The 24,890-nt window shown below is 42.9% G+C and overlaps 1 protein-coding gene across 4 annotated transcripts in view; it reads left to right on the forward strand.

Annotated features, from left to right (window-relative positions):
• The window catches only part of aqp4 (aquaporin 4), a 72,838-nt gene that overhangs the window by 19,632 nt on the left and 28,316 nt on the right, over positions 1–24,890 (forward strand). The window contains exons 1-2 of one of the 4 annotated variants that reach the window (XM_059977343.1): positions 12,404–12,524; positions 22,925–23,016. The exons of 1 other annotated variant lie outside the window; for it this stretch is intronic. Coding sequence is in view for 1 of the 3 variants with exons in the window: in XM_059977326.1 (XP_059833309.1) it covers positions 12,436–12,524 (89 nt within the window). In the remaining 2 variants the exon portion in view is untranslated. Of the gene's footprint in view, positions 1–12,350; positions 12,525–19,790; positions 19,812–22,924; positions 23,017–24,890 lie in introns of those variants that run through there. 2 more of the 4 variants (XM_059977326.1, XM_059977352.1) reach the window with 2 other exon arrangements.

The following is a 24,890-nucleotide window of genomic DNA, read 5'->3' on the forward strand; positions in this document are numbered from 1 at the left end:
CGTGCAGAAAGTAAAATTGAATTGGTAAAATGGTTTATTATTGACACCTGGTGGGTTCATATACATAGAACATAGAATAGTACAGCACATTACAGGCCCTTCGGCCCACAATGTTGTGCTGACCCTCAAACCCTGCCTCCCATATAACACCCGACCTTAAATTCCTCCATATACCTGTCTAGTAGTCTCTTAAACTTCACTAGTGTATCTGCCTCTACCACTGACTCAGGCAGTGCATTCCACGCACCAACCACTCTCTGAGTGAAAAACGTTCCTCTAATATCCCCCTTGAACATCCCTCCCCTTACCTTAAAGCCATGTCCTCTTGTACTGAGTAGTGGTGTCCTGGGGAAGAGGTGCTGGCTGTCCACTCTGTCTATTCCTCTTAATATCTTGTACACCTCTATCATGTCTCCTCTCATCCTCCTTCTCTCCAAAGAGTAAAGCCCTTGCTCCCTTAATCTCTGATCATAATCCATACTCTCTAAACCAGGCAGCATCCTGGTAAATCTCCTCTGTTCCCTTTCCAATGCTTCCACGTCCTTCCTATACTGAGAACTGGACACAGCACTCCAAGTGTGGCCTAACTAGAGTTTTATAGAGCTGCATCATTACATCGCATCTCTTAAATTCTATCCCTCGACTTATGAAAGCTAGTACCCCATAAGCTTTCTTAACTACCTTTGTGTCATCTGCAAACTTCTTCCCTTCTACCCCCACAGCCAGGTCATTAATAAAAATTACGAAAAGTAGAGGTCCCAGAACAGATCCTCGTGGGACACCACTAGTCACTACCCTCCAATCTGAATGTACTCCCTCCACCACGACCGTCTGCCTTCTACAGGCAAGCCAATTCTGATTCCACCTGGCCAAACTTCCCTGGATCCCATGCCTTCTGACTTTCTGAATAAGCCTGCCATGTGGAACGCACATTGGAAGGTGGCGGGGGTGATGACATTCCATTCCCCTTCTGTTCAAAACGTGTTACGCTCATCAGGATTGTATTTTCGTTTGTCGACAATGTTGCCTGATTTTGTTTTGTAGCCTTTAGATTTATAGCATGTGTAAGCCCTGCCACAACTGGATGCTGCTGTGCGACTTAATTTTGGACTGCTAGTGTCTCTGGACATCTGTGAAAACTCGATGGACTTTGTACCTCAGTATGTTTTAATATGTGATGGTTACCTTATTTAAACACCACAGTCCTGGACTTCAGTAGGGAGTGCATCTTGTGGTTCATCCATGGTTTCTGTGTCGAATCAGAAACAAGTTTAATATCACCGGCACGTGCAGTGAAATCTGTTAACTTTACAGCAGCAGTTCAATGAAATCCATGATAAATAAAGAAAAAAATGAGTTACATTAAATATACATATGCCTATTAAACATTTAAGTTAAAATAAGTGGTGCAAAATAACAAATGAAATGCAGTGAGGTAGAGTCCGTTTAGAAATCAGATGGCAGAGATGAAGAAGTTGGTCCTGAATCACTGAGTGTGTGGTTTCAGGCTTCTGTACCTCCTTTCCGATGGTAACCGTGTGAAGAGGGCATGTCCTGGGTGATGGGGATCCTTAATGATGGACACCACCTTCCTAAGGCACCGCTCCTTGAAGATGGCTTGGATACCATGGAGAGCTGGCTAATATTTGCAAGCTTCTGCAACTTACTGTGATCTTTTGCTGTAGCCTCCCCCCTCCCCCATACCAGACGGTGATGTAGCCAGTCGGAATGCTCTCCTCGGTAGATATGTAGAGGTTTTCGAGTGTTTTAGTTGACAAATCAAATCTCCTCAAACTCCGAATGAAATATAGCCGTTGTCCTGCCTTCTTTATAATTGCATCAGTATGTTGCATCCAGGTTAGGTCCTCAGATATTGACACCCAGGAATTTGAAATTGCTCGCTCACTCCACTTCTGATCCCTCCATGAGGATTGGTTTGTGTTCCCTCGTCTTATCCTTCCTGAATTCGACAATCGGCTCTTCGGTCTTGCTGACCTTGAGTGCCAGGTTGTCGCAGTGACACCTCTCAGCTAACTGGTATATCTCACTCCTGTATGGCCTTTCATCACCACCTGAAATTCTGCCAACAATAGTTGTATCATCAGCAGATTTATTATAAACTTCTACCTGTGACAATGAGAGGTTGAAAATGGCTTTGAATACTCCCACCGTTCGGTTAGCACAGATTTTCAGAGCCTTACTATCGGGCCTGCTGCCTTGCAAGGGTTCACTTTCTTGAAAGACAGCTTGACACCGGCCACCGAGACTGAGATCGCAGGGTCATTGGATGCGGCAGGGATCCACATACAGTAGCTGTGGCTTTATTCTCCCTTTTGAAGCAGGCTTAAAAGGTTTTGAGCTTGTCTGGTGGCGAAGCATCGCTGCCATTCATGATGTTGGGTTTTGCTTTGTAGGAAGTAATTGCCTGCAAACTCTGCCAGAATTAATGTGCATCCGATATTGCCTCGAACCTCTCTCAGAATTGTTTCTCAGCTTTTGAAATAGCCCTCCGCAAGTCATTCCTGGTTTTCTTATACAGACCTGGATCGCCAGACTTTAAGCAGACTACGAACCACCTGGTTCATCCACAGCCTTTGGTTTGGAAATGTACAGTAAGTATTTGTAGGCACCGATTCATCCACACAGGTTTTAATGAAGTTGGTGACAACTCTGACATGCTCATCCAGGCTTGAAGATGAATCCCTGAAGACAGCCCAGTCCACTGATTGAAAGCAGTCCCATAGGCGCTCCTGTGCTTCCCCGTCCATACCTTCTTGGTCCTCACTGCTGGTGCTGCAGTCTTCAGTCTCTGCCTATACTCAGGGAGTAGAAGTACAGCCAGGTGATCAGACTTCCTGAAGTGAGGGCATGGGATAGCATGGTAGACACTTGAACTTAGTGTAACCATGGTCCTGCATATCATCTCCTCTGGTACTACAGGTGATTTGTTGATGGTAATTATTTAGAGACTTTATCAAGCTGGCCAGGTTAAATCCCCTGGAATGACTGGGGAAGGCATCGGGATGTGCTGTTTCATGCCTGTTGTTGACATCGCTCAGTACGCCTACAGCCTGTTTGACATTACCCTGAGGTGGAATGTATGCCACTACCAAAATGAGCACCAAAATCCCCCTTAGGCAGGTAAAATTATCAGCTATTAATTGCAAGGTTGTCCAGATCAGGTGAGCAATATCTGGACGTCACAGGCCCTGGATCATGAGGCATACACCTCCATGTTAACATGAACTTAAATTATGCTTAACTCACAAATTTTAAAATGTATTTTAATTAGAGATACAGCACGAACTAGGCCTTTCCAAACCTTCAAACCACACCACCAGCAACCCACTGATTTAAGTCTAACCTAATCACAGGACAATTAACTAACTAATTTTCTGTGGTATTTCTATGCAATGTTTACAGATTCACCACAGAAAGCACCCTATCCAGGTGCATCATAGATTGGTGCAGCAACTGCTCTGCTCACGACCGGGAGAAACCACAGAGAGTCATGAATACAGTTTAACATATCCCAGAAACCATCCCCTTTCCATGGGCTTTGCCTACACTTCTCACTGCCTTGGGAAAGCAGTCAACATAATCAAAAGCACCACAGATGAAGGTCTTGACCTGAAATGTCAACTGTTTATTTCCCATGTTTTCTGACCTGCTGAGTTCCTCCAACTCTTTTGTGTCTCATACCAGAAGGAAGTCCATGTCCTGGTTATTTTTGGACTTGAATGACTTCCATCTTCTACCACACACAGATTAAGACCATTTACTGGTTCTCACCTGTGCTCACTGGCCTACATTGGCTCCTTGTTGCACCTTAGTTTTGAAACCTCTTCACAGTCCTCTTCCTTGTTTTACATCCCTTTGTGGCCTCATCCTTTCACTATCACTCCAACCTCTTCCTGATGCTTTCTGAGATCGCTGTGTTCTTCCATCTCTGCCCTTACATTTTAATTGCCCAAGCTGTGGAAAGAGGGGATGGGTCACCAGCTGAAAGAAAAGAATGTCAAGTGGGACCAAATGGGCTTTTCTTGGAAGGGGCAAATGACCTCCATTTCCATAGCCTCTCTCCCCTCCCTCCCCCACTTCCCCACCTTTTAAATCTACTCCTCAGCTTTTTTACTCTCGTCCTGCCAAAGAGTTTAGCCTGAAACGTCGACTGTACTCTTTTCCTAGATGCTACCCGGCCTGCTGAGTTCCTCCAGCATTTTGTGTGTGTTGCCACTCTTTTATTACGGTGATTGTTGCTTTGCTGTTGGCTGCTGCATCTTACTACCACAATTGTGACTCCACTTGTAAATGCATTCAGTGTCAATACAGTCCTTTAGGATGTCCTGAGATCATAGCAACAGATCACAAGGGAGAAGGAAATCGCATTTATCCCCCACCAGAGCTCTAGGATCTTCAAACTGCTACATCTTTGGTCTCTAGGGAGCACAGCCATCACTTCACATCATAACTACCTTCGCATGGTAACTACCTTCGCATGGTAACTACCTTCTCATGGTAACTACCTTCTCATGGTAACTACCTTCGCATCGTAACTACCTTCGCACGGTAACTACCTTCTCATGGTAACTACCTTCTCATGGTAACTACCTTCTCATGGTAACTACCTTCGCATCGTAACTACCTTCGCACGGTAACTACCTTCGCACGGTAACTACCTTCTCATGGTAACTACCTTCGCATCGTAACTACCTTCACATCGTAACTACCTTCGCATGGTAACTACCTTCGCATCGTAACTACCTTCACATCGTAACTACCTTCACATCGTAACTACCTTCACATCGTAACTACCTTCTCATCGTAACTACCTTCGCATCGTAACTACCTTCACATGGTAACTACCTTCACATCGTAACTACCTTCTCATGGTAACTACCTTCACATGGTAACTACCTTCACATCGTAACTACCTTCACATGGTAACTACCTTCGCATCGTAACTACCTTCACATCGTAACTACCTTCGCATGGTAACTACCTTCGCATGGTAACTACCTTCGCATGGTAACTACCTTCGCATGGTAACTACCTTCGCATCGTAACTACCTTCACATGGTAACTACCTTCACATGGTAACTACCTTCGCATGGTAACTACCTTCGCATCATAACTACCTTCGCATGGTAACTACCTTCACATGGTATCTACCTTCGCATCGTAACTACCTTCACATCGTAACTACCTTCACATCGTAACTACCTTCGCATGGTAACTACCTTCGCATGGTAACTACCTTCGCATGGTAACTACCTTCGCATCGTAACTACCTTCGCATGGTAACTACCTTCGCATCGTAACTACCTTCACATCGTAACTACCTTCGCATGGTAACTACCTTCGCATGGTAACTACCTTCGCATCGTAACTACCTTCACATCGTAACTACCTTCACATGGTAACTACCTTCACATGGTAACTACCTTCACATGGTAACTACCTTCGCATGGTAACTACCTTCGCATGGTAACTACCTTCTCATCGTAACTACCTTCACATCGTAACTACCTTCACATCGTAACTACCTTCACATGGTATCTACCTTCGCATCGTAACTACCTTCGCATCGTAACTACCTTCACATCGTAACTACCTTCACATGGTATCTACCTTCACATGGTAACTACCTTCGCATCGTAACTACCTTCACATGGTATCTACCTTCACATGGTATCTACCTTCACATGGTAACTACCTTCGCATCGTAACTACCTTCACATGGTATCTACCTTCACATGGTAATTACCTTCGCATGGTAACTACCTTCGCATGGTAACTACCTTCGCATCGTAACTGCCTTCGCATCGTAACTACCTTCGCATGGTAATTACCTTCACATCGTAACTACCTTCACATCGTAACTACCTTCACATCGTAACTACCTTCACATGGTATCTACCTTCGCATCGTAACTACCTTCACATGGTATCTACCTTCGCATCGTAACTACCTTCACATGGTATCTACCTTCGCATCGTAACTACCTTCACATGGTAACTACCTTCGCATCGTAACTACCTTCGCACGGTAACTACCTTCGCATCATAACTACCTTCTCATGGTAACTACCTTCGCATCGTAACTACCTTCGCATCGTAACTACCTTCGCATCATAACTACCTTCGCATCGTAACTACCTTCGCATGGTAACTACCTTCGCATCGTAACTACCTTCTCATCGTAACTACCTTCTCATCGTAACTACCTTCTCATCGTAACTACCTTCACATGGTAACTACCTTCGCATGGTAACTACCTTCGCATCGTAACTACCTTCGCATCGTAACTACCTTCACATGGTAACTACCTTCACATGGTAACTACCTTCACATGGTAACTACCTTCACATCGTAACTACCTTCGCATCATAACTACCTTCGCATCATAACTACCTTCGCATGGTAACTACCTTCGCATCGTAACTACCTTCTCATCGTAACTACCTTCGCACGGTAACTACCTTCGCACGGTAACTACCTTCACACGGTAACTACCTTCACATGGTAACTACCTTCACATGGTAACTACCTTCACATCGTAACTACCTTTTCATTGTCTCTGCACTAATATCCTTCAAATCAATCCTGATGAAGTAACCATTTCAAGGTCAGATTTAACTCAAAACATTTAATTTTGAATTAAAGAAACTCTAGATCTCTCTGTGAAATTGTCCGAAGAATCCAAAAATCTGGTATTATTTTTCAAAATTTCATTTTGCGATGTGGTCATTTTGAGCAGGTATGCTTTTAGGTAGAGGAATGCGTAAGGCACTGAAGTTCTAGAACATAGAAGAGTACAGGCCCTTTGGCCTATATTGTAATTTATAGTTGTTATATATTGCAATGCACTGCTACTGCAAAACATCAAATTTCATGGCACATGCCAGTCATATCAAACCTGATTCTGATTTAAAGTTTTATACAGCCGCAAGATTCAAGATGCAAAGTACATTTACTATCAACATATGTATGCAGTATACAACCCTGAAATTTGTCCTCTCCTCAGACAGTCACAAAACAAAGCACCATGAAACCAACCTGTTCAACGAAAACATCAAACTCCCACACGCACAAAAAACAGTTGTGCAAGCAACAACAAAAACAGCCAGCGAAAATCACAAAATCAAAAGGGATATTTCAGTCCAATTCAGCTCAGTGTTCATCATCTGCAGGCTGCGCCACCCTGATTCTAAAAATCGCCCAAAAGTAGCAGCAAAAGAGAGTGACCAGAGCTAGAACACACCATAAATCAAAACTAGAGTCAGAGTGACCAGAGCTAGAACACACCATAAATCAAAACTAGAGTCTAAATCTACAATCTGTGTCCATTAGACCTTGCTCCGGCACCATCCGCCGACAGTACTGAGGGAGAGAGAGATCACTCGAACACGAGGACCTTCCCTCGGGAGCAGCGAGAGGGAGAGAGAGTGTAATAAACCACCACACGCAGGCACCTCCTCCGGCAGCAAGTGGGAGGCTGAAGATGGCACTGAACACTCTCTCGCTTTCCATACTCGCCTCGGTGATTTCAGACTTCCTCGGTGCTTTGATCGACGAGAGATGGAATCGACCACGGGCTCACGCCTCATCTACTGGCTTCCTGGCCTCCATGCCGTATGCTCTGGTCGCAGCCTCGTGGAGACAGCAAAGCACCAGATCGCCCAGTTGGCCCAAAATCACACTATAGACTACAGAATGCAGATGACGGGCTCGAACAGTAACAGAACCATATCTGAAACTAAAAGATGTAGAAAAAGAGAAAGGAATTGCTTCATGACCCGTCTTGAAGATGCCACCTTTGGTAGCATTAATAGCTGACGCCATCTTCCCCTTGATGTTCCTGTCTATTATATTCAGTGCCCTGCCAGATGAAGACAAGTGTGCCATATGCCTTAGTTACCACCCCATCCACTTGTGTTGGCATCTCGTGAAGGTGCTGTTGGACAGAGTGTAAGATTGCAAGAATATCAGAAACAGAAGCAAGAGCAGGTTATTTGGCCCTTTACAATTACGGCTCTATCTTTCTTTCTTTTATAACCATATAACAATTACAGCACAGAAACAGGACATCTGGGCCCTTCTAGTCCATGCCAAACACTTACTCTCACCTAGTCCCACCAACCTGCGCTGAGCCCATAACCCTTCATTCCTTTCCTGTCCATATACCTATCCAATTTTTTTAAATGACAATATCGAACCTGCCTCTACCTCTTTTCTTTTTTCAGTCTTTTTATTGATTAAAAAAAAGTGTGTATACGAAGAGGCGGAGAGTATCTCTGGTATATATGTCAACAGCAGTACATACAGAAGGTAAAATAAACAACAACAGAATCACACATAGTGTTGATCTATGAATTTGATATAGAATGTATAATTCTCCTCATCGATTTATGAAGAAAGGAAGGACTATTAGAAATTTTTATATAAAAGAAAAGAGAAAGAAAACCACTATTCTAAACAGAAAAAAAAGACTGGGCAGTCCATCTTGAGAGAAAAACCAAGAGAAGAGAGACTCTGATCAAATCCAAGGTTCTGAAAAAATAGCTGGAAGAGAATCAGTACAAAAATCAGATCATATGAAAATATTGAATAGAAGGTCGCCAGATTTATTCAAATTTAAAATGTCCGACTTGTTATTTACTCTAGACGGCTCTATCTTTTCTCAGTGTCACTTGGTAATGGGTTTATTATTGTCACGTGTACCAAGATACAGTGGAAAAACTTAGTTTTACAAGCAATCTATAGATATTGTTAAAAAAACGTACTTTGAGGTGGTAGAAGGAAAAAGCAGCAACAAAATATAGAATCTAGTGTTATCATTACAGAGAAAGGGCAGGCAGACAATAAGGTACAAGGCCATGATGAGTTAGATTGTGTGGTTAAAAGTTCATGTTATTGTACCGGAGGACCTTTCAATCGTTTTGTAACATCAGGATAAACGCTGTCCTCGAGGCTGCTGGTATGTCTTTTTAAGTATTTGCATCTTAAGCTCAGTGGGAGGAATGAGAAGAGAGAACATTCTAGGTGGATGGGATCTTTAATTATGTTGGCAACTTTACTGTGGCAGCACATGTAGACAGAGTCCTCAGAGTTTTGTGTGTTTAACCGAGCCGTGTCCACAATGCTCTGCAGTTACCACATATCACTTAATGCTCAAAAATCTGTCTTCAACACACATAGTGGCTGAAGCTGTACAGCTCCCGGGGCTAGGATTTCAAACATTCACTGATCCCTTGTCACGAGACTCATGTTTCTAGAGACCTCCAGCTAGGGTAAACATCTTCCCTGTCAAGCCTTGTAATAATTCAATGAGATCACCTCAGATTAGTATAGACTCTACTGGATAGGGAGTTACTGAACACAGCTCAAAACCAGACCTGCAGCCCACTGAGTCCACGTTGAGCATTAACCATCTGTTCACTGTTAATCTAACCAACTACCCCCGGATTCTACCACTTCCCTACACACTAGGCATGGTTTACAAGCACCAGTTAATGGTCAACCCGCAGGCCTTTGTGACGTGAGAGGAAACCTGAGCAGGGTCAGGATCGAACTCGGGCTGTTCTAGTTGCAAGGCAGCAACTCTCCCAGCTGTGCCAGGACCCTGCCTGTTTACCCTCTTCTCAATGGACAATTCCTAAATAAAGCCATAAGATACAGTACAGGTGAGGTGTAGAGGCCTAAGGGCTAAATGTGGACAAATGTTGCGAGCTCACTTGGCAACCAGTCGATGCAAAGTGGTTAGATTGAAGGGCATGTTTCCATCCTGTGTATGACTCTGGTCAGCTGAAGTGAGATCCACCACCCCCCCCCCCCAACCTCTGAACCCATTCGAGTGCAGGCCCAATGTTCCTCATACCTGAGATGATCATTCTTGCGAACCTCCTCTTGACCCTGTCCAGGGGTCATCTCAGGAGTTAACCTGGTGAACCCTTTGCTTCCCTCCTCCTAGTGTGAGTACATCCTTCCTCAGGTAAAAAAGCAATTTGGACCCAGCAACAACGGCAACATATTTCCAAATCTTGAGCGTGTGTGACCTGGTGGGGAGCCTGAAAGTGGTGGAGCTACCAAGCAACGCTTGCCCTCGTCCATCTTTGAATTGGAGGTCACAGGTTATGGAACTGAACAGAATATAATGTCCTGAACAGCTTGCTGGTCTATATTAACACAGTGAAACCATTTAACTAAAAGGTCACGTTTGAAACCTAAGTAAGCCAGAAAATACATCCCACAGATAATTTCCGATTTCTATCCATAGAAATAATTGAAGCAATAACAGTTTGCACCTATTGCAGCTTGATAATAGCCTATTTCTGATCATACAATTTGAGTAATTTCACATAATTCCTCAAACACAGCTCCACCAGTTTCACTTGTGTCACCTCCCTGTGAGGAAGTATCAGCTTTCATCCATGACTGAAAATAGTGAATGGCTGTTTGGAAAACCCCCTGAACATTAGTCGATTCTTGGCTGATTATAATGTCAAGCAGAACTGGGCTATAACCCATGCCTTTTATAACTCATGTCCATCAGTGGAGTGGAAGGCAAATTATAAAAAGGCATTAGCAGAGAAAAGTTATCCAAATTTTTGACCAATGTATTGACACTTTGCTCAACCAGTAAAGGCTGTAAAGTTGGGGGTTAAATTAAAGCTTACCAACCCTCAAATGGTGCTCAGAGATGACCTCCACACGTATAATTTTTTAAAATTTATTGAGATAAGGGCCCATCTGTTCGTTCAAGCCACACTGTCCTGATTTAATTCTAGCTTAATCATGAGACAATTCACAATGACCAATGAACCTATCAACTGGAATGTTTTTTGGACTGTGGGAGGAAACAGGAGCACCTGGAGGGAACCCTTGCAGTCACAGGGAGAATGTATGAACTCCTTACAGGCAGCAGCAGGAATTGACCTCAGATCGCCTGTACCATAAAACGTTGTGCTAACTGCGCTACTGTGCTGCCCCATGTTATGTGTATTATTTTAAGTAACTTTTGATAGTTCAATTACACCACATCCTCCAGCAATCTGTTCTGTTAATCACCCCCTCCCCCAAAATACTCAAACAGATTTGTCAAATTATAATTTCCCTTCCTTGCTGGATCTGCCCAACTGCAGAGTCAAAATCAGGTTTATTATCATTAACATGTAATGAAATTTGTTGTTTTACGACAGCAGTAGAGTGAGGCATAAGATTGCTCCAAGTTAGAAAGGTAAATAATTAGCACAAAAAGGGAATAAGGACGACATGATAAACACAGGAGATTTTGCAGATACTGCTAATCTTGGGTAGCACACAAAATGCTGGAACTCAGCAGGTCAGGCAGCATCTATGGAGGCGAATGAACAGTTAATATTTTGGGCCAAGACACTCATTGGAACAAGAAAGAAAGAGGCAGAAGCCAGAATAAGACAGTTCAGAAATCCCATGGCAGAGGGGAGGAAGCTGTTCCTGAATTGTTGAGTGTGGGTCTTCAGGCTCCTGTGCCTCCTGCCCAATGTTAACAATGAAAAGAGGGCATATCTGGGAGAGTGAGATTCCTTGGTGATGGATGTTGCCTTTTTGAGTTACTCCCTCTTGAAAATGTCCTCAGTGTGATTCTTCCTCAGGATGGTACATCCTCTCTACACCCAGCCCGAACAGATCCCTCAGGATCTGTTTTATTGAATTTTGCCCTTTCTTCTCCAGACCATGGTGGATACAAGCCCAACCTGTCCTACCTTCCTTCAAAAGAAACCTATTCCAGTTGTCACTCCAGTGCTGTTTCCTGCACAGGAACATCCTAAATTAAAGAGACCAGTAGTATCATTGAGCTCTAATATTTGTGTGTGTGTGTCTGCCTACGACCATAAGACAGTAGCAGAGTGCACTTCCATTCCATGATTGCTGATTTATGTTTCCCGCTCATCCTCATTCTCCTAGCTTCTCCCCACAAACTTTGACAGGTAACAAACCTGTCTGTGAGTAACTGTGTATGTGCGTGTGCTTGTGTGTGGAAATACATGTAGGGGTGTGCAAGAGAATGTGCGAGGATGATGTGTGTGACTGTGCATGTTCTTGTGTGTGTGTGTGTGTGTGTGTGTGTGTGTGTGTGTGTGTGTGTGTTTGACAGTGAGTATTTGCAAGTTCGTGTTCGAGATTGTGTGTATGTGTAAGTGTGTGAACCAAACCTGCTTTAGTATTAAGGTGAGGGGAGGGGAGAAGTTATCTACATGTGTGGTGCATGTGAGTCTCAGTTACTTTGTGTTCATAGCCCCTCATGCGGGGAGCGTGCTTCCCAAGGGCGGGTCTAATTGTGATCCGCCTTATTTATTCAGAGCTTGCTCGGGGTCCGGTTGGAGACCGTTCTCTCTCTCTCTCTCTCTCTCTCTCTGTCTCACTCACCTTATTAAAGAGAGAGTTTGCGACAATGCAGTACTCAGCACAAGGACTCGAACTCTCCTTCCACTCACTGTCCGTCGTCTCGCCAGATTCTTCCTCACTCCCACCAACACCAAGGTATTTAAACAGTTTGAGTTAGGGTCAGTCCTAGCAGTTGATAAATGGTTTCTGTGCAAAAGAGGGAAGGGAAAACGAGCAGTTGTAAATTCAGAAGCTGGACGTGGGGGTTGCAATTCTCAGAAATGTTACAGACCCGGGAGGGAGTCAACAGGACCCCCGGCGCCGATACTGTAATACACTGCGGTAAAATCAATTGTACTGTATGTAAATTCCAGCGGGCAGGTTGTGTTAAAGCACGGGTTCTTCAGTCGCTCGTGTGTTTATATATAGTTTATATAAAGTTCATACCTAAACCTTATTCAGTAGCTCATAATGAAGTTAACCAGAACTTGGATTTGAATTGGAAATTTTAAAAATCTGCAGATGTTGGAAATGTGATATTGAAAAGATAAAATGCTGGGAACACTCAGCAAGTCGGGCAGCGTTTGTAGAGAGAGAAACGGAACCTTCACCCTGAAATGTTCACCCTGTCTCTCTGCATATGCCGCACCAGAATCAGGTTTACACACATCGTGAAATTCGTTGTTTTGAGGTGGCATAATAAAAGCTGCAAATTACAGTAAGAAGTATATATATATATATGTTAAATAAAGTTAACTAAGTAGTGCAAAGTAATGCAAATAAGTAGTGTAAAAAAGTATTGATATTTCTAACCTTCTATGGATTTGAAGTCTGTAATTTTAGTTTCCAGAAATGTTGGTGCTTACCAAAGATATACACCCGCTGTTTTTTGGTTACTCGTGAAATTCTTGGCTTGTGGTTGTGGTTGTGGTTGGAAAGTGCTTAATGAGACATGAAAGGTTTGGAATGCCTTACCGGGGAGCAAACAGATGGAGGTTGTAGTTCCACCACGTCCCAGAGGCACCCACACATCTCTACTGGAGCCCGATGCCGTACAGAGGATTGCTGGCTGCACCGTGGGAGATGTTTTTATGAGTGTTTTATTTAACTGAGGTTTTGTCTGTTCCCTGTAAAAGATCTGATGGTACTTTTGCAGATCTCTGGATATATACACCATCTGGTTGTTAATTATATTGCTGTCTGTGGGAGTTGGCCGTGCACAACTGGCCACTGTATCTCCCATTTAACAACATGCACCGTAGTACACATCATAAAGGCAGGTGCTACAGAAATGCACGTCTCTCTTTTCTATTAAAATGAATTGATCTCCAGATAAATATCCTAACAACAGCCACGACTGCACAATGAAATGTCTCCATGAATCCCACAGCTGATTATCAGCCTGGAACTGACAGTGAGCTGTGCAAGAGTACAGTGGAAATGAAGACCATTTGATTAGCCTGCGCAAAATGCTTCCAATCCATGAGTTACAAACTCATCAATGCTACTAAGTTCAAGTATTAAATAAATCTTGGTTAAATATTCATATCAGAATGTAAATAATCAACATGCTTTAGTCACGGGTCCTACAGCACAGAAACAAGCCCTTCCACAGGGTGACTGCATATTCTCCCTATTTAGCTCTGATTAATACATACACCTCTATAAAATCACCACCTCATCCTACTATGCTCCAATGAATAGGATCCCAAACTGATCAACTTCTCTCCGAAACTCAGTCAGTGGCCGGAGACTTGGCAACAACCTCAAAAATCTCCACAATATTTCTAGCGCAATGACATCTTTCCTATAGCAAGTTGACCAAAACTGTACTCAATATTCAAAGTTCAAGGTAAATTTATTGTCAAAGTACATAGTTACCATATACAACTCTGAGATTCATTGGCATACTCAATAAATCCATTGAATAATAACCATAATGGAACCAAAGAAAGACCGCACAAACTTGTGCATTCAACCAGTGTGCAAAAGACAACAAAGCATGAAAACGCAAAAAGAAAAAGCATTAATTAATTAATTAATTAATTAATTAAGCAATAAATATCAAGAATATGAGATGAAGAGTCCTTGAAAGTGAGTCCATAAGTTGTGGGAACATTTCAATGATGGGGCTAGTGAAGTTAACTGAAGTTATCCCTTTGGTTCAAGAGCCTGATGGTTGAGGAGTAATAACTGTTCCTGAACTTGGTGGTGTGAGTCCTGTACCGCCACCTTGATGGCAGCAGTGGGAAGAGAGCATGTCCTGGGTGGTGGAGGTCCCTGATGATGGATGTTGCTTTTCTGCAACTAAGTTTAGTGTAGATGTGCTCAATGTTGGGGACATCTTTACTTTTGATAAACTGGACTGTATCCACTACTTTCTCCAGGATTTTCTATTCAAAGGCATTGGTGTTTCCATACCAGGCAGTGGTGCAACCAGTGAATATACTCTCCACCACATCTTTGCAGAAGTTAGTCAAAGTTTTATGTATCATGCTGAATGTACACAAGGAAGCAGAGGTGCCATGCTTTCTTCTTAATTGCACTTATGTGCTGGGCCCAGGACAGATCCTCTGATATAATAATACTGAGGAATCTAAAGTTGCCGACCCTCTCTATCTATCTCTGATCCTCTGATGAGGACTAGCTCATTGATCTCTGGTTTCCTCCCCCTGAAGTCAATAATCAGCTGCTTGGTCTTGCTGACATTGAGAAAGAGGTTGTTGTTATGGCATCTCTCAGCCAGGTTTTCAATCTCCCTCCTGAACGCTGATTCTTGACTTGTACCTGTCTTGTACAAGTGCAAGATAACATCCCAATTCCGATACTCAACACCCCGAATGATGAAGGCCAGCATGCCAAAACCCTTCTTCATGACCCTGTGTAGCTCTGCTGCCATTTTCGGGGAACTAAGTGTTGTACTTCTAAATCAACACCTCCTGGGGCTCAACCATTCATTGCAAAATTTCTACCATCATTTGTCTTCCCAAACTGCAACACTGAATAAAATTCCATTTGCCTTTTCTTGGCCAACTTACACAGCTGATCAAGCTCCCACTTTATTTCCTGATAACCGTCTTCACTGTATATGACACCACCTATTTTAGTGTTGTCTGCAAACTTACTAACTATGCTGTACATTCTCATCCAAGAATTAATATTCCTTTGGCCTCCACATGATCCAAATGCCCTTATGCTTTAACAGAAATCTTCTCTGGATCTCCTCCAGGACATTAATAAGTTTTTTTTAAACTGTTTACTTTTTCCACTCAGTATCATTAATTACACATAACCAACTGTTCCCGTGATGCTGTGTCATGTAATTCTTGCCCATTAGCACAATTTCAGGAGCAGTTGGTATAAATAGAACTGATGAATAAGTTCTAATCTACAGTGTTCCCCATTATTCAACAACAACTTAGGTTGTTTTCTCTGGAGCTTTGGGGGCTGAGGGGAGATCTGATAGAAGTTTCTAAAATGATGAGAGACATACATAGGGTTGTCAGGCAGAATCTTTTCCGCAGGTGAGAAATGTCATACACTAGAGGACATGAAATTAAGGTGAGACAGGGGAAATTTAAAGGAGATTTGTGGAGCAAGTTTTTTTTTAAACACAGTGTGGTGGGTATTTGGTACAGGGTTCCTAGGGTAGTAGTGAATGTAGATCCGATAGTGACATTTAAAAGACGTGTGAATGAACAGTGAAAGGAGGGATATGGATCTTATACAGGCAAAAGAGATGTCAACAACTCTTTGCAACCTGCTTTCTGCAGATCTGTTCATTACTTCTATTATAATTGTTCTACTCTCCTAAATGTAAATTCTAAGATTTTAAGTGTCTATAAATGCAATGCTATATTCTGCATTCTCACATCACTGGTACTATCTCGATGCATTGACATTGTGGAATGAACTGTTTGGGCGGCATGCAAACACTATGGGCTGAAGGGCCTGTTGTACTGTACTCTTCTATGTTCTGTGTCTCAAACAGCAGGTTTCATATAATAAAACATCACGTGGGAGCTCACAGAACAATTTTTGCAGTGGTGACCAAAAGCTTAGCAACAGAGGTTTAAGGTAGAAGGAAAAATGGTTTGTTGGCTATAAGAATATCAACATCTTTAAAAAACACGTATCCTTTAATAAGCAACTCCCAAACCTTGAATGCTAACCTACACAGAATGCTTTTGTTCTAATATTAATAAAATATTAAAAACTGCAGGTACTGATAATCTGAAATAAAAACAAAAGATGCTGTAAATACTATGCAGGTCAGGCAGCATATTGTATGTGGAGAGAGAAACAGTTAATGCTTCATCTACGGAAACGAACAAACAGTTGACGTTTCGGGCGGAGACCCGTCATGAGGACTGGAAAGGGAGGGGGAAAGATGCCAGAGTACAAAGGTGGGGGAGGGGAAGGAGTACAAGCTAGAAGGTGATTGGTGAAGCCAGGTGGGTGGGGGGAAGGGGTATGAAGTAAAAATCTGGGAAGTGATAGGTGGGAGACGTAAAGAGCTGGAGAAGAAAGAACCTGATAGGAGAGGAGAATGGACTGTGGAAGGAGGAGGGAACCATGTGATAGGCAGTTTAGGAGAAACGGGAAGAGGAGACTAAATGTGGAATCGAAGAGGGCAGGAGGAAGGGGAAAAATTACCAGAAGTTGAAATTGATGGTTCATACCATTAGGCTGGAGACTACCCAAACAGAATATAAGGTGTTGCTCCTCTTGCCACAGTCTACTCTACTCTCCTATCAAATTCCTTCTTCTCCAGTTCCTTTACCTTTCCCACCTTCTTATTTAATTCCCACTCCACCCACCTGGCTTCGCCTATCACCTTCTGCCTTGTACTCTTTCCTCTCCCCCACCTTCTAATTCTGGCTCCCTTCCCCTTCCTTTGCTGTCCTGAGGAAGGATCTCAGCCTGAAATGTTGACTATTTATTCATTTCCGTCCTGCTGATTTCCTCCGGCATTTGGTGTGTGTTATTCAGGATGTCCCATATCTGCGGAATCCCGTGCTAACGTTTTAGTCATACATCCTTTGTTGACAATAGGAAAAAGAGAACATTTCATCGCAGAGCAGACCAATCAAAGGGAATATCATTGATAGGGTGGGACAACTGGGTGAAGGTAGCGGGTAAAATCAGTTTGAGCTTCTTTCTCTGTTATCTCTTGCTAATACTGAGGTTGTGGATGTGCCCAGGAGGACAGAACACGGCAGAATCAGAATCGGGTTACACGTTGTGATATTTGTTGTTTTGTGGCAGCAGTGGAGTGCAAAACCATAAAATTACTATAAAATACAAAGTAATTTTTTTGCGTGCCGCAGTTCCCGAGGAGACATTGGATTGCGCGGAGGGACAGGGAGATTAAAAGAAGCGAGTGAGGGCAGTTCAACGGATTTTGCGTGCCACAGTTCCCGACGGGACATTCATTGGATTCTGCAGAGGGATAGAGTTTAAGAAAAGCGAGTGGGGACAGTGAACACGTTCTGCGTGCCACAGTTCCCAAGGAAACATTGGATTGCGCGGAGGGATAGAGCTTAAAAGTGGGGGCAGGCAATACATTATTTGTGCCACATTAGATTTCGTAGAGGGAGAGAGAGAGTTTAAAAGAAGTGAGCGTGAGCAGCCGGCACATTTAGCCCACCCCCCGCCCTCAACCCACCACCCAGAAAATGCCCTCTTCCTGCTGCTGCCATCAGGAAGAAGGTACAGGAGCCTCAGGACTCTCACCACCAGGTTCAGGAACCATTATTACCCCTCAACTATCAGCCTCTTGAACCAGAGGGGATAATTTCATTCAACCTCACTTGCCCCATCATTGAAATGTTCCCACAAGCAATGGACTTGTTTTCAAGGACTCTTCATCTCATGTTCTCAACATTTATTTATTACTATTATTTATTTGTTTTTGTACTTCCACAGCTTGTTGTCCTGTACTCTGGTTGAAAGCTCAAGCTGGGCTGTCTTTCATCGATTTTGTTATGGTTATTATTCTATAGATCTATTGAGTATGCCCACAAGAAAATGAATCTCAAAGTTGTATATGGTGACATATATGTACTTTGATAATTAATTTACTTTAAATGTTGAACTATGCACTTGGCAAGATCCAATAAAAATAAATTGGGTTTAAGCAGAGTGGGAATGATGTGAGTGGGCCAGTGTTTGAGTGGTGGTTGAGGAAAGGTGTAGGCCTTGGGTTTTTTTTATTATTTATTAATTCATTCTTTCTTTCTTACTGCTTTGGAGCAGTGGAAATGCCAGGCAGGATAGGAGATGCTCCTGCAGTGGGATGTGGGAGGGTGGAGAGACCTCCAATGTCCCTGAGGACTACACGTGTAAGAAGTGCATCCTGCTGCAGCTTTTAACAGAATACCAGAATACAGGAGCTGGAGCTGGAACTGGATGCACTCCAGATCATTTGGGGGGCTGAGCTGCAGGACACAGGTAACTGGATGACTGGCAGGAGGGGGAAAGGGGATAGACAGCCAGTGCATAATACCCCTTTGGCTCAGAAGAAAAGGGGATGGAGGAGAGGTGAGCTGAAGTGATAGGGGATTCATCGATTAGGGGAACAGAAGAGAGGTTCTGTGGATGAGAATGACATTACCAGATAGTATGTTACCTCCTCCTCCCTTTCCCCCAGGTGCCATGGTCAGGGACATCTTGGATCAAGACCATAGCATTCTTAAGTGGGAGGGTGAGCAGCCAGAGGTCATGGTCCATGTCAGTACCAATGACATAGATAGGGTGGATGACAAGGTCCTGCAAGGTGAATTCAGGGAGTTAGGTGCCAAACAGGCTTCCAGGATTGCTACCTGTGCCATGTTAGTGAGCCCAGAAATAGGAAGATCATATAGTTTAACACGTGGCTAAGATGCTGGTGCAGGAGGGAGGGCTTCATGATTTTGTAATCATTGGGTTTCTCTTCCAGGGCAGATGGGACCTGTACAAAGGGTTTGGTTTGCACCTGAACTGTAGGGGAATTAACATTGTAGCAGGAAGATATGCTCATGCTGCACACTTAGAGATTTAAACTAGAGTTGCAGGAGGGTGAGAACTAGAATGCCAGATCAGACAGTGGAGTGGTGGTGGAGAAGGTTGCTGTTCAGACTCATACCAAGCCAGGAATCAAAAGGTGGAGCATGGTGGAACTAATGTTCTGAACTACATATATTTCAGTGCAAGGAGCATTTTCGGATTGGCGGATGAGCTTTGGGTATGGAATTATGACATTATAGCCATTTGTGAGACAGCGTCAGGAGTGGCAGTTCAATGTTTCAATGTTCCATTATTTTAGATTTGACAGAGTGGGAGGGATTAAAGGAGGAGGGGTGGCCTCACTAGTCAGGAAAAATGTCATGGCAGTGCTCAGACAGTTCAGACTGGAGAGTTCGTATAATGAAGCACTATAGGTGGCACTGAGGATTAAGAAAGGTATGACCATGTTAATGGGATTATATTATAGACTACCCAACAGTCCATAGGATTTAGAGGAGTAACTTTGTTGAGAGATCACAGAATGTTGCAAGAGACAAGATTGTGATATTTGGGGATTTTAACTTTCCACATATTGACTGTGACTCTCATACCATATAAGGGCTGGATGGGAAAGAGTTTGTCAAATGTGTTCACAAAAGTTTCCTTAATTAGTACATAGAAGTCCCAACTAGAGAGAGTGTGATCCTATATCTCCTATTATAGAATGAGACAGAGTAGGTGATAGAAGCTTCGTAGAGGAATACTTTTGCACCTGGTATCATAATGCCATTAGTTTTAAGGTAATTAAGGAAAAAGATAGATCTGCTCCTCAAGTTGAGATTCTAAATTGGAGAAAGGCCAATTTAGATGATATCAGAAAAGATCTTGTAAGTCTGTATTGGGCAGATTGTTTTCTGGGTAAGTGGCGGGTGTTCAAAGGTAAAATTTTGAGATTAAAGAATTTGTACCTATGTTCCTGTCAGAATAAAAGGCAAGGATAACAAGTTTAGTGAACCTTGGTTTTTAAGGGATAGTGAAGCCCTGGTTAAGAAAGGTGGTATAGTCAGGCAGAAACAAATGAGGTACTTGGGGAGTATAAGAAATACAAGAGAACACTTAAAGAAGGAAATCAGGAAAGCTAAAAGAAGATAGGGTGCTCTAGCAGACAGCATGAAGGGGAATCCTAAGGTTTTCTACAGAAATATTAAGGAAAAAAGGATAACAAAGGACAAAATTGGTCCTCCTGAACATCAGAGTGGTGATCTATGCATGGAACCAAAAGAGATGGGTGTGATCTTAAATGGATTTTTTTGTATCTGTATTTATTCAGGATACAGACACAGGCTCCATAGAAGCAAGGCAAAACTGTAGTAAAATCATGAGCCCTATGCAGATTTCGGAGGAGGAGGTGTTTGCTGTCTTGAAGCAAATTAGGATGGATAAATCCCCAGGGCCTGATAAGGTGTTCCCTTGGAGCCTGTGGGAGGCTACTGCAGAAGCTGTAGGGGCCCTAGCAGGGATATTTAGGGTGTCATGGGTGAGATACTGGAGGATTAGAGGATAGCTAATATTGTTCAGTTGTTTAAGAAAAGCTCTAAGAATAATCCAGGAAATTATGGGCCATTGAGTCTAACATCAATAGTGAGAAAGTTATTGGAAGATGTTCTAAAGGACTGGATATATGAGTATTTGAATAGACAGGTACTGATTAGGGACAGTCAACATGGCTTTGTGTATGATAGGTCATGTCTAACCAATCTTATAAAGTTATTTGATGAAATTGCCAGGAAAGCTGATGAAGGCAAAGCAGTGGATTTTGTCAATATGGATGTTTACAAGGCCTTTGACAAGGTGCCTCATGGGAGGTTATTCAAGAAGGTTCAGTCATTTGGCATTCAAGATGAGGTAGTAAATTGGATTAGACACTGGCTTTGTAGGAGAAGCCAGAGACTGATAACTAGAGGGTTGCCTTTCTGACTGGAGGCCTGTGATCAGTGCTGGGTCCATTGTTGTTTGTTACCTATATCAATAATCTGGATGATAATGTGGTAAACTGGATCAGCAAGTTTGTGGATGACAATGAGGAAAACTACCGGAGCTTGCAGTGATATCTGGACCAGCTGGAAAAAGTGGGCTGAAAAATGGCAGATGGAATTTAATGCAGACAAATGTGAGTTGTTACAATGCACTTCAGTAGGAAGCAACTAGTGTGGGTCTTACACGGTGAGCATATGACACTGAGGAGTGCAGTATTATATCTATTATCTGGGAATACGGATCCATAATTCTTAAAAAGTGACGTCACAGGTAGGTAGGGTTGTAAAGAAACCTTTTGGCACATTCACTGTCATTATCTATGTATTGAGTACAGGAGTTGGGATGGTAGCTGAAATTGTATAAGACATTGTTGAAGTCTAGTTTGGAGTACTGTATGCAGTTTTGGTCACCCACCTACAGTAAAAAAATGTAAATAAGGTTGAAAGAGCACATAGAAAATTTACAAGGATGTTGCTTAGACTAGAGGACCTAGTTATAAGAAAAGATTGAATTGGTTAAGACTTGACTCCCTAGAACGGGGGTCGGCAACCCACGGCTCCGGAGCCACATGTGGCTCTTTTATGTCTGTGCTGCGGCTCCCTGTTGCTTTGGGAAATAATTGGTCAGTATTTAATTAAAATGTATTTTATGTTAGTTTGTTAGTTTTTGAAATGTAATTCTAAATTTGAAGATTATGGTGATCTTGTACAATCTAAATAAGACGTTGTGGCGACCCATTTCCTGACACATCCGAACCGGCTCACAATTAGCCAGCGTTCAGGCTAAGGGAGATAGCCTACGGGGGTTTGTGAGTACGTGTCTTTTGCAGCATCCGCGCCCATGGGGGGCGGGTTGAGGGAGGCTTAAAAGCAAGGCTGTTTAGTTCGAATAAAGCTATCTTTGACTGCAGTTTACTGACTGCGTGTAGCACACCGCTACAATGTGTTTTTATCGCTGGCTGTCCAGAGGGGAGGTGCTGAAACGCTTTGTCGTGTGTCTGGAAGAAGTGAAAACTTTCCTGGGCAGCAAAGGGCTCACCTTTCCTGAGCTGGAACAGCCAGAGTGGCTGGAAAAGCTACACTTCATGGTAGACATGACAGCGCACCTGATCACGCTGAACACAGCTCTTCAGGGGTAAGGACGTACAGCCCTGCACATGTTGGAGGATGTTTTGGCATTCGAGCGCAAGTTGACAGTGCTTGCCAGAGATTTACAGAAAGGCACATTGTCTCACTTTCCCAATTTGAGAGAGTTCAAACAAGGTCACGACATGATAAATTCGGAGTATTTACATTCTGCAATCATCGCAATGCAAACATCGTTTGGGAAATGCTTCTGTGAGTTCAGAGAGGAAAAAAATACATTATCCTTCCCGGTCACTCCCCTAAGCATCGATCCATCCCTACTGAATACGACTGCATTGTCAGGTGTGAGTCAACCTGACCAAGTATGATAAATATTTTAATTGCCTATTATTTTACGTATATTCATATGTTTTCATCGTTCAGTGAAATACTCCTTTTATTTTTCAGGTTGACAGCTGGCTGACGTTATTTTTGGTTTGCTGCTGGCGGCAAATTTAAGTTTGGCGTTTTTCATAAATACAAGAAGGACTCAAATAGACGTTGAGTATTTTACTTAAAAGTAACCTTCAACCCAACGTCTTTTTTTCGGAGTTCAAAATGTTTTTGTTGCCTGCAGAAATGTAATTTCGTTTTCTCTGCAGGAGTTCATCAATTTCATAATTGCAACACATTATAGTTTGTTTATACATAGCATAAAGGCAAAACAAAATGTTGTATGCAGTGTTATTTCATTTTAAATGTCAAACGGGTTTTGCGGCTCCCAGTGTTTTCTTTTCTGTGGGAAACGGGTCCAAGTGGCTCTTTCAGTGGTAAAGGTTGCTGACCCCTGCCCTAGAACATAGAAGACTGAGGGGAGATTTGATAGAAGCATACAAAATGATGAAAGGTACAGACAGAGTAAATGCAAGCAGGGTTTTCCCACTGAGGGTGGGTGGGATACAAAACTAGAGGTCGTGGGTTAAGGATGAAAGGTAGAATGCTTAAGGGCAACATGAGGGGGGATCTTCACTCAGAGGGTGGAATGATCTGCCAGTGCAAGTGATGGATACGGGTTGAATTTCAATATTTAAGAGAAATTTGAATAGATACATGGATGGGAGGGGTATGGTCTAAGCTAAGGTGCAAGTCGATGTGACAAAGCAGATTAATGGGTTGGCATGGACTAGATGGCTGAAGAGCCTGTTTCTGTGCTGTTGTGTTCTATGACTCTAAATAACTAGTGCTTAAAAAAATGAATAACAAGATACTACTGATGGATTCCGGACTGTTCAGAAATCTCATAGTGAAAGGAGAAAGCTGTTCCAGATCTGTTGAGTGTTGATCTTCCGGCCCCTGTACCACCTCCTCAGTGGTAGTATTGGGAAGAGGATAGCAGAGGTCCTTAATGATGGATGTCACCTTTTTGAGGCACCGCCTCTTGAAGATGTCCTCAGTGGTGATAAGGGTTGTGCCCATGATGGAGCTGATTGAGACTACAGCCTTCAGCAGCCTCTTGCAATCGTGTGACCTGGAGCCTCCCTACCAAGCAGTGATAAAATCAGTCAGAATGCTTTACACCTTACACGCACAGAAAAAAAACACTGAACCAAAATGACAGCCCTGACAATGGGTTTCGACCTGAAACTTTGACTATCCCTCTATCTGCACAGATGCTGCCTGACTTGCTGAGTTCAACCAGCATACGACAAAGAATAGTATACACAGGAACAAGCCCTTAAATTTACAACATTGTGACAAGCAACTTAAACTAATGATACCAAATTAAACTAATCCCGTCTAGCTACACACAGTCCATATCACTTCATTCTCCACACGTTCACCTGCCTAAGAACCTCTTAAGACTCAAGATAGTTTAAAGTCATTTGCAGTACACAAGTGTAAAGGAGAATGAAATGATTGTTAATCTGGATCCAACACAGCATTAAAAAAAAGCACAATAAGGTTAAAAAACCACAAGATTTAAAAATAGGCAATAAATAGGAATACATCAGATAGCTTATATGCACGGACTGATTGTATGTTCAAGTGATGTTAGGCACAGGAGTGTTTGTATATAAGGTGACTGACAGAAAGTGATAAAGTAGTAGTGGTGGGGGGGTGTTGTGGAAGGGTGAGTTAGTGGGTAGAGGTGTTGATCACCCTGGAAGTTTGGGGAATATAACTGTTCTTGAGTTTGGTAGTCCTGATGTGGATGCTATGTAACCTCCTCCCTGATAGGAGAGTGACAAACAGTCCATGAGCAGGTTGGGGGGGGGGGTTCCTTAATTAAGTCAGTGGCCCTTTTCTGGCACCTTTCTGTATATGTGTCCTTGGTGGTGGGTAGGCTGTTGTTAATGCTCGGTTTGTTTCTCTTTGCAAAATGATGACAAAGTGATCAGTTCCACCACACGTACAGAAAAAAGTGATGTTCTCA

Source organism: Hypanus sabinus, chromosome 1 (assembly GCF_030144855.1).
Source record: "Hypanus sabinus isolate sHypSab1 chromosome 1, sHypSab1.hap1, whole genome shotgun sequence".
In the NCBI taxonomy this organism is placed as follows: Eukaryota; Metazoa; Chordata; class Chondrichthyes; order Myliobatiformes; family Dasyatidae; genus Hypanus; species Hypanus sabinus.